At 37.8% G+C, this 11186-nt stretch overlaps 1 protein-coding gene across 1 annotated transcript; it reads right to left on the bottom strand.

Moving 5' to 3' along the window:
- Positions 1-7590: 7590 nt before the first annotated feature.
- Positions 7591-8248, bottom strand: C922_05003 (hypothetical protein; the record flags this gene model as incomplete). Its single annotated transcript, XM_008820576.1, has 2 exons — positions 7591-7943; positions 8110-8248. The coding sequence occupies 2 exons, from the start codon at positions 8246-8248 to the stop codon at positions 7591-7593; spliced, it is 492 nt and encodes a 163-aa protein (XP_008818798.1).
- Between the last annotated feature and the right edge of the window lie 2938 nt (positions 8249-11186).

Here is an 11186-nt window from a genome sequence, read left to right as displayed (position 1 = left end):
CTTGATTACCCTTAGGAAGGTGGGGTGCTATGTTATATTGCATCATATGATACTATACGATATGATACCTTATCAGAATACATCATATTTTTTTTTTTTTTTTTGTATCAATATATTCGTTTCCTCAGTATGGAGCGTTAAGAACTCGTTATATATGAATATGTATATTCTCCATACATATTAGATACAGCTTTTTTTGTTGTTGTATTGTCCTGTTGTTTTTTGTGCTACACAATAGTCTGCCTATATATAAGGAGTTAGACAAGGATTCTTCAAAGAATTTTTTGTTTCTAATAATTAAGTATAATATGTGAAGTGCAATGGCCGTCCGAGTTGATGAATCATGGAAATACAAACAGACGAAGCTATGCGTCCCTCATTTATATCTTAGAAAATATGTGAGCGTATGTATAAAGCCTTAACATTGCATTTGTATATCATATACATTAGAACATGTGCATATTTTATTATTTATAAATAAATTGATTCTTAGAAGACTCCATTTTTTTATACCTGTTATTAACTAAACATTAAAATGAAATCTTTCTTATGACAAAAATGTGGATAAAGTGAGATTTTTCTTGCATCTGTGCCGTATTCCTACCAACTTCGATGCCAAAAGAGATTGCCCATTAAATGTTCAAAATTTGTGGCAGAAACTTATTTTGCGAGGCGTAAGAGATTTAAAGGGCTCTTGCAAGGTGGATTGTACAATGTATAGATAACCCTTCTTCTATAAGAAAAACAATCCACTTGTTATGCCCATCAGGAGGTTTATTTCACATTTCACATAAATTAGTAGTTTTAATTGATGTCTGACGGGGCTCCATTAAGCGTCCTCTTAATTTTTATGAAGAGGAGAATTGCACAAATTTTAAGTGATGCACTAGGGGGGGAAGGCGCAGTTTCAAAACGGCTATTCCACAGAAATTGTGTAACGATGAAAGAGGGGAAAAAGATTATATAATAAAACGAACTCCATGCTAAAACACGACTTATTAGGTCAAATGTTCAAGTCATTCATCTTTTCCTTAATACAACAACACCAACTCCTACTGTTCATGGACTTCTCATAAGATGCAATCACACCATAGGAACAGAATCTCACGGGGACGATAAGACTTACCTTCTATACTGGACTCTCATGTAGGTATAAATTGAAGTAAAGGACGATATTCATATTCACTAAGATGTTGTCTTCTGGGTTGAGGGTTAGAGGAAATATTTAAATATATAGAATAATAAGATGATAAAACTATGGATAAGATCTTTACCATGAATTCAGCATGTGAAATACTTAAAATAGTAGAGAATGTTAATGTATGGAATATAACATTTAAGTGTTATATCAGTACATCACTGGAATCATGGCGTGCCGTCTTTAATCTAGGAAATATACGGACTATATAGGAGTAGATTCTTTTGGCATGTCCATTCCTGTTTTATGTCCTTAGGATTGCGAAAATGTGTACAGAAGTGTAGAAGCTTCGATTGTAAGAAATGTCCGTCTCCACAATAATCGGCATATTAGTTGTTTCTTTATATTTGAGACGCTTCCGTATTTTACGAGGCGAGTATATTCTATACTGTCTGAAGCGTCTATGTCATTTGATTCATCCGCATTTGAATTTCATCCAATGGCAAAAGAAGAGAATGAGCACAGAAGAAGTAATTTTCTCATATTATATATTGAAACGGCCGAAAAAATCGAAATTTAGTTAAATAGAATTGCGGATAAATAATTCTTAGAGAAATGAATAGTATAGCATCGTATGGTAAAACTTATGACAGGGGGAGAATGTAAGTTTATGTGCACTAAGAAAGAAGAAAATATAGAATACTGAATCTATCTCCCATATGAAGAGGTGAAACCAGATGTAGTTGTAATGTGCGACGAATCTGAACAAGCTCCTCCTCAGGTTGTGTTGCCGCTGCAGTAGTACCTGTATTATATTATTCCCTTAATTATAGTCTGAGCCATTATTGAGACAGTTAAGGTTTTGTTGACTCTCTTAATGTCTCTGATGAAAGTGCGAATATATGTAAATATATGCGAAGAAAAAAAAAGGTTTTCAGTACACACTCCTCACTTTTTAAAGAATTTTGCAGGAAGGAAAACTCGTGTTCTGTGCCAATTCTTCCCTCCAGGGCAACACACGTGCCAAGACTCCCTATGTAACCCTAAAGGCGAAAGGGAGGGCACCAGAGCAAATACATATACTTGCGGCAATGTATCGTTATGACAAAGGACAGAACGGAGCATATATCATATGATACTAGGGACCTACCATAGTGCTAACGGGAATATGAATAGTTAATACGAAATTGCGGCACCTTAAAGAATTTATAGATCAGGAATAAAAGGAACAATGTGTCCCGAAGATAGTTGCAAATATAAGTACCCAACTTCTGGGGCAGTATACACAGGAGAAGTAAGAACTAAGGATATAATATTCTCTCAAAATACACGACCATGAACCCATGAGAAATGAAAGTCTAACACATGAAATTACCTAACCGAAGGGCCTAATAAAGAGGGATGTACACAGTTACCGTCATCTCTATAGACAGGAACATCTGTTGAATATTCCGCAGCGTACAAACCAATACATCTCTGATAGATTCTGAAGGAAGAAATAAATCTATGGGCTATAAGAGAAACCAGGAAGAGGACAATATCCCCAAGCTAAGATAGTGTCTGGCACGGGAAAAATCACACAAGAAGACAAATAGTCCCTTCTTACACACAAACGGAAGTTAATGCCACAGGTGGATTTCAGAGAAACACATACGTAAGGAACCGTACACTCGAAGTAGTTGTCTTGACCCATTTATCAGACGGTACATGGGGCTGGTGCCCAATCATGTAATGCCTAAAGCAATAAGTAACACATCCGCCCAGAAATGTCAAGAGACACCTCCAGAGGTATATAACCACAAGTGGTGTGCACTTACAAAAAGAACACTAATAAAAGAAATGGCGATACGCGTAGTGATCATGCTTCGGGATTAATGGGAAGAGGCATAATATTCAGAAGTCGTAGAGTAGTATTTGAATAGCCACCTAGGGAACTCCTCTGACTCCCGAAATATAGAGGAGGACCGATACATAAAAGGTATAGACAGAATTGTTTTCAACTAACAGAACAGCAGAAAAGGACTCCGGAGTATAGAGCACAGACGTCTAAAAACCTGATATAAGGAACAGAGTACAACCATTTATACGGGAACAGTGATTACAATGATAGTGGCATGGTGGAAAATCACAGGCTCTAAGGCGAAATATAACACTGATACATGCTGCATAGGAAGGATGCTCATACCAATGAAATAGATCAGCAGGACCTGATACGAGTTTCATAAATACAGGATGCATCATCCATGCCACAGGCTACCACCTGGGAAAGGAAGAGGTTATGTGCCTCCAGAGATACGGAGGGTATATAGCTGAAATATGTGACCAATTCACAAGATAATAAACTACAGTGCTGTTCGCAGTTGCCATAGAGCACACATAAAAGAGGAAACAGACCTAATCTGACTGAGTATCTGATAAAAATCTGAGTTGGGAAAAGTATTTCATCCGCAATTATATGCACAATTCCTCCCCACAGCCCCACGGGTGATTTCTTCGCAGAATGAAGCGCGGAGGAAATGTCAAGATGGGAAATGCAGAATTCAATATTTGTACTCATCCTCTTACAGCGTGCTTAAGGATACTCAACTTATTTGTCCTATGAAATAGTCGTTATCACTAAAAGTAAAAACACTTTTACAGGAGGAGGAAATACGTTACGGCTTAGTTCTTTTATTTACTTATAACCATGAAATATTCGACTTTTTATCCTTTTGGGCGCACTATACTATACAGGACCATATAACATTACAATTAATGAACACGCCTAATTGAAACCGGACACTTCTGCAGAAACCGTCGCACAAGAATTCATATTCTGATTGGATACCCTGAAGAAAAAAATAAAAAGTTGAAAATAATAAGAGGCGAAAGAGACATATATTCAAATGCACAGCAGCAAGAGATTGGAGATTCTAAAATACTGCATAACCGATAAGTCTGCGACGATGTCGTGATTATAAGCACAAGTATCCTTCTTTTACAAACATAAATGGCACTTATGGCATCTCCTACGGATTTATCCTGTTGCAATAAAAGAACAAGTAGTCCCCAAATTACTGTATCAATCGTAAACATTATTTCTACAGTCGAAATGGAAAAAGAAAGAGTTCTCAATTCCATGTCTGAAGAATTCGATTCATCAAATTTGACAGAGACAGGATACATTCAGGAATATGGTGCCTTTATAGGGGGCCTCTCTTACTCTAAGGATAGATGATAATATGACGTAGGAGATAGAGGGACACTGTCATAATGAAGATGTCTCCTTGATTCTGGCAGAATGGATATATTATTATAACCGCTGCCTCATATGGAAATGTGTGTAAACACAGGGAAAACTCTTGCTTCTATTTTCATTATGAGACCCTTGGTGTCCGATGGTGTCTGGCGATGTGCAGGAAAAATGACATTCTCCGCGTTCAGTTATATTTCTTTAAATCCTTACTTTGTTCAATAAGAAGTTGCTCCCCTCTGTCCTGGGATCTGTAAATTGCGATATGTCCAGATTATCCTGCCTTATTCTGCGTCCTTATATATTCATCCAACAGAACAGCACGGTGTACAAAACGGGTAAGGGGAGCGTCCTCATTCTTTTTGACAGGAATGTGATACACTCTCCTAAATAACTATGTATGAGTCGTTCATACATATATATATTACTGATTTTGGTAGTGTTCCCTTTATTTCTTTCTTTTCTTACTTGGCTTCTTTTTGTTCTTTTTGTTCTCTTTGTTCTTTTTTTTTGTTTTTAGTTATTTTTTTTTTGCCTTTTTCTTTTCCCTTTTTTATTCTCTTTTTTTTCTTTCCCTTTTTTTTGCTTTTTTTTTTTGGTTGATATTTTGCGAACATTTCTTCATTCTAATATTTCATCTTAGCTTTTACTTCTAAATATATATATATATTTTTAAAATTAAAAAGAAGAATAGAAAAAATATCCTTCACCTATGTATATATATAATTGTTTACACTTATATATAAATGCATTACAGAAATTTCATGTTTAATGTTTACATGTTGCATAGTAAATTCGTAATTATTTTGTGAGAGTAGAATCATAGAAAATTTTTGTGCAGTGATTTTCTTTTTTTTTCTAAAACAACTTTTTATTGATTTCTTAGTAGAGGCGTGCTGAAATTCAGTCCTTTTGAGCAGATTATAAAGGCCTCTACTATTTCATTCAACTACTTAGATTAAAAGCATTCGTCTGCGCTCCCTGTGCGAAGCAAATAGCGCTGTTCTTGTGTGATGCGTGGTGAGGAGGCGTTTCGTCTTCTCTAGAGATGTTCAAGTTTTAACTGCACTCATTACAGGGTCGGCGTAGCTACGTTCATACGGTTTTTTCTGCCTTCATCTTTGTTAGAAGTCTACGAGCACCTTAATTTTGTGTGGGGAAAGCAGAAGGCTGGAAGAGTAAACTTGTCTATTCGCGGTTACTTGTGCAGCAGGTTTTCCCTTTATGCCTACGATTTGGGAGAATACGCAATATTTTTGGCGAAGAGCGCACAGGGTGGAGAATTCTGCAAGGGTCATTCTTTTGATACCACACGTTCTAACTACTGCTGCGTTATGCGCAAAAACAGTAGACACGTTTTCATGTTCAGATGAGGAATGTATTTTTGAAAGAGGGGAAAATGAAAATGTCTTCCTTTCTTTTTTTCTGAGAGCTCCACACGTACTTTTGTCCCTTTCATGTACCCAGGCTTCGTATAAATATCTCCCCAAAATAAGCCGCATAATTTGTGCTTGCAGAATATGGATACCTATTTTTTGGAATGTATTTTATTACACTAGGAGGGGGGGAAAAATTGTCCGCTGAGCAGAACGTACTTCCTTCTCATTGGCACATAAGTGTGTACAGACAGTTCTGGTGTAGTCAAGTTATTATGATTTTTTTTTTCTCTCTTTGCGTATTGCATTATCTCAAGGGGGTGTTCATTACATAAATTTCTACAATAGATTCCCACAAGCGCGGCGTGCAAACAGACTATTCTGAGTGAAAAAACAAAATGAAGTAGATGAACTGAACCGTTTTTTATTTGCCAAATATTTTCTGACGCCGCGTTTTTTTTGCAAATCATTTAGGTTACCTTGCGCGAAAGCTTGTGTGTGTGATTGGGGATTCATTTTTCTACTAATTTTTCTAATTCTTCGAGCATCCTCATTTGGCAAATGAAAAAGAGGGATTTTTGAAAAGGGCTCAGGAATTGTAGTCCATAGAAGCGGTATTTTTCTTCATTTTATTTTTGTTAATTTTTTAAAACAGTCTGGTTAGAAATCTGAATTACAAGAGAAGTTGCACATAATGCGTCCTTACTTGCAGTTGGAGATGTCAACTGTTTGGTGGAGGCCCTCATTTAACATTCTCCATTTTGTGCACTTTGACATCCACCGCGCCTTGGAGGTATTACCTGACTTCCATCTGCTATGTGTTACCTTAAATGTCTCAATTCCTCCAAGCGTCATGTTATATCACCTTCGGCTACTAAAGTTCCAGCGGAAAATGTCCCCGTCTTTTCGCGCTTCAGCATAAAGCAACATATTTTGAACGAAAAAACGACAAATGTCTCTCGAAGTTCATTAAAGGCTCATCCATAACTTTACAGTCATGTAAAGTGCACAATGGTCAGTAGAAGTTTCAGGAGTGTATGAATGCACTATTTCCACGTTAAAAAAGGACAGAACATTAAAATGTGCTTCGTGCGGATTCAGCATGGGAGTTAAATGTTAATTGAAGCAATATGGGCAGTGGAATTATCCCGAAGGAAACGGAAAATGATCCAAAGTGAACAAAGAGGCGGAGAAATTAGCAGAAAGCGATGGCGTATAAAAATCACAAAAGAAGTCGATTTGGGGCACAAGACAAACTAGCAGTAAACGAGGTGTCAAAACGGGGAGGCATCGTTAGGGGGCACCGAGTATTCATTAGATTTTAATTATCCAGAAAAGAGCAATTTCTCAGAAAAGTGAATTGCCAGTTAGGAAGATGGCAAATATAGCACAGCGGCAAAGATGAATCGGATGTCAGGAGTGTTGCACCACCCCTAATGAGGGAGCTCACCCTGTCTGCAAACTGTGTTGTTCTCCCAACCCTTCGATTTCATTTAATCAGACCGTCCTCTTTGGGGTTCCCCCTTCTTCAGAGCTATAATGATTATGCACACTCCTCGCGGTCAGTTCTTTTTCAACTGATTGCCAAAGATAGGCTCTCACATTAGTTTCCTCTCCGATGTGAAGTTTTGGTAGCTCTTTCTTTTATTCACCATATATTTCTTAAATTAATGAATAGAATTATATTCTTCCTTTAGATAGTTGAAAAAGTGGACTAAATCGTTCCGAGGTATTTTCATCAAATTGTTAATCAGGATGTCACTATAGACTGCTACGAGTATTTGGATCTAGATTCCTCTCTTAATTTCTTCTCTTTCGGAAATGACAGAGTTCAAACCCACAGTTCATGAAGCATAATTTGAAATTTTCCTCTCAGATAATCGTGTAATTGGCAATACAATTGGATCATCTATTCCTGGGTCATACCTCATCTTTATGCATCCATGTTGTTCCATATATATTTTTTCAGATTTTCCTTTAAGCGTGCTGCAATTTTCTCGAATAACATTTCGTCCCTTATCTCCAGTTTTTTCCTTGACTTCCTTTGGGGTCTCTTCTGCGCTGCTATCCTTTGTGAAGCACCTTTTTAAGCTTGCGATGGACGCGCTTAAATTTGGTCTACTCCCATAGCGTGAGTCGTGACTTCTGAGCTTAGCTGCTTCTGTTACTTTTGAACCTTTATTGGGGGAGTACCCGACTGATAAGGGAGTTATATGGTAGAATATAGTGAAAAAGCAGGCGAAGATATTGCCCTAAAGGTGGTTAGTGCCATCGCACGGAGTGATAGGCGTAGATAGAATGTGCAGCAAGTTTGCACTAATTGGCAGGGACGGAAGTAAACATACATATGTAAGAATTCGTACTTACCAGAGGGGGAAGCAAAGGGAAGACTAAAAGAGTGATCTTCAGACAGTTAGTACAAGCAGGATGTTGGAAATCTCTTTCCCCCTTCTGTTCCCCTAGTTTATGTGAAGATGTGCGTAACCCCCTGGTGGCATTCATATTGCTTTAATTTCTTCTGAGAAATTAACCTCGCGGTAGCAATTCCGCGTACAATTAGGGGCATATATATATGAAACCGACTACTCTTTATTATGAAGCGTCTAAGAGGAGCACAACTTAGTAAACAGGCGCTCAGATTATCACTTTAACGTTACACCTAGGTAATAAACGTTGTGGTGTGGTAACGTGAGCATAAATCAATACTTCTGCCCTTATTAACGCATACAAGGAGCTGGTGCTCCATGGAGAAACTTGAAGGCAGACATGACAGGTAGCGCAGGAGAAGGAAACATAGAGGAACTCCTCATTATGGGAAAGGAGAACTGAGGGTTTCAAAGGGTGCAAATTACGACCCCTGGGGGGTAACGAAAAAACAATAAGATGAAAAATTTAAATACGAAATTGCAGAGGTAGATTGATGAAATTATGCAAACATCTTTCCCTTTATTATTATATACAGTATGACAAATGAGTTTATTCTTTGAAGGAGGTGTAGCAAAAGAGGTAATGCAAAGTGGAGATGGATTTACACCCAAATTAGGGGATGTCGAAAAACTCGGTGTAGCCCCATAATTAGTGTATTATTTAAGTTGAAGATAAAGATGAATTTCTTCTCTTGACCCAGTCTGTTAACTTCAAAATGAGGCATTCAAATTTATCATACACAGTTGAGTCAGATGACTCTAAAGGGCTTACATCCTACACACGTGTTAAGTATAGAGAATTAGAAAAGACAAAAATTCCTTCTCCTTGATAACGCGCTTTCTAATTCAGGCATCTACAATTTAGTCTCGTTTTGGAAAAAAATGAGAGGTCCCTTTTAGCGCGACTGTATTGCATGCTATACAATTGGCGAGTTGTAATTAGATATAAATCCCGTGCTATAAAAAATGCGCAGAAGGGCAATTATTTTATTTTATTTTTAACCGTAGCATTTCTTGCTAGCATAAAAAGTGATTGAAGGGCGTCAAAGATAAATCTCCCTTTAGCTTAGGTATTGACTGGGGACGTGGCTACGCCTGCGCTCATGACTATGAGCGGTTGTTGTGATCTACGTAGTGCGTCACCAGCGAAAACTCCTCCCTGTGACTGCCTTTTCATTTCTATGTATCCGGAGTGCTGTTCAAATGAAATAATAATGCTAATTTCCCTTGAAGAGGGCATTATAACACATGTGGTGAAATGTTTCCAATTTCGGTGATATCTGACCCAATGAAGATAAGCATCATTTTTCGGGATTTTTTCACGTCCTCCACTCACAAATAGTGTTAATTGCGAGAGAAGAGCCCAAAGTTCTGATTCCTTTGTGAAGACACTTGTGTACCCCCGTGGGCCACGAAACAAGAAAAAGAAAAGAGGGGCCAAAATGTGCATATAAGTATACATGAATTTTCAGTATACTGCTGCGAATAAAGCTTTGTGTAACGGCTGGGGATTGCTAAGTCCTTACACTTCTAGCATATGAGTGTGGCCATCATCCATAATCACATTTCTGTTTTAGTAATAAAACGGGGATAAAATGAACACAAGGGTTTAACAAATCAGGGGCCTCCTCATGTAAATGAAAATGTATTTCTTTGATTAACATACTGGAAGGGGTGTGTTAAAATGTGGAGTTATCTTTAATTATGCATTGATTAACTCATCCTCACATGTTATCCTTTTAAATGCCCAGTTTATTGCGACCTTATTTTCTCCTGGAACTCTGAGAGGGGCGCATATTTCACTCGGCTGGTAAACACAGATGGGATTTGTCATTCGGACGAGGAAATTTGCGGATTTCCTTCTGTTCTAATGCCTTTATGCTCTCATGCTGGTATGTGTCCATGCCTTTCCTCATGTTTATCCTCATCATTCTCTTCCCCCTGTGGGGAGAAGTGAAAGGATTCCAAATTGGTATAACCTCGAAGAGGTAGTAGAATAAAAGAAAAAACACGTATACATATTTATATGCATAATGACTGCTAAAGGAGGGTTAATAAATAATCTGTGGCTGTAGGATTAATTGGGTGTAAGCACTGTATTCTCTGCAAAGGGAGACACTTTAAATTGAGTCACCATCTGTCTGTGGCCATAGTTGCGACATCTTAGCCACATAGGATTATGATGTATACAAGAAAAATTAATAAGCCTTCAGATTCTTTTTTTTCTTCTTTTTTCATTATGATGCTGCTATTCGAGTTAGCATTTTTGCTACTACGATTTAATCAGATGTCTGTGACGTTCCTGCCGAATAAAAGAGTGTCGCTCTAAACAGGTGAGGGGGAAAGGAGCATCCTTACAACACGTGCCAGAGATGTAGCTTCAGTGCATTGGTAATGTTGTCCCTCCCGTAATGCCGAACACATGATTCCCAATATGCCTTATGTTTACTTCTATACAGGTGTGACAATAAAGATAGGCCGCATAATATTTTGCGAAGAAAGACGGATGGTCCCTTGACGTAAAGAAAGCCATTTCTTATGTTACCGTTATTCATATAGGATGCATTTGGAACTAGAGAAAAATTTCTAAAAAATAGCGATGCATGTCCACTTTGTGGAGACGCCTTTATGTGAAAGCCTCAACAACAACGTAGCGTTCAGCAAATAAATACACTTCTGTAACTCGTGTGTCTTCTTTTTCTTTATCTCGCCCTGGGTTAGTTAACTCAGTTTAAGTGTCCATAGAAGTCGCATGCATACACACATTGTCATGAACTCATCAAAATGGCCGATGAACAGAAAGAATTTTAAAAAATGAAAAAAAATGATTCTCCCCTTTTCACGTCCCTTTTTTTGAAAGGATTAATATTTCCTTCGCTCTTAATTGGTTGAGCCATTGTTGCTTTCCTTTCTCTTACTGGCTATGGGGATATAAATGTGGCACGGGGTTTACCCCCTAGGGGAGGAACCATTTCATATTTAGTTGTTCGACTTGCTGTTTTTTTTTTTTTTTT

The sequence above is a fragment of the Plasmodium inui genome, assembly GCF_000524495.1.
Source record: "Plasmodium inui San Antonio 1 unplaced genomic scaffold supercont1.34, whole genome shotgun sequence".
Lineage (NCBI taxonomy): Eukaryota > Apicomplexa > Aconoidasida > Haemosporida > Plasmodiidae > Plasmodium > Plasmodium inui.
This window is presented reverse-complemented; position numbering and strand designations above follow the sequence as displayed.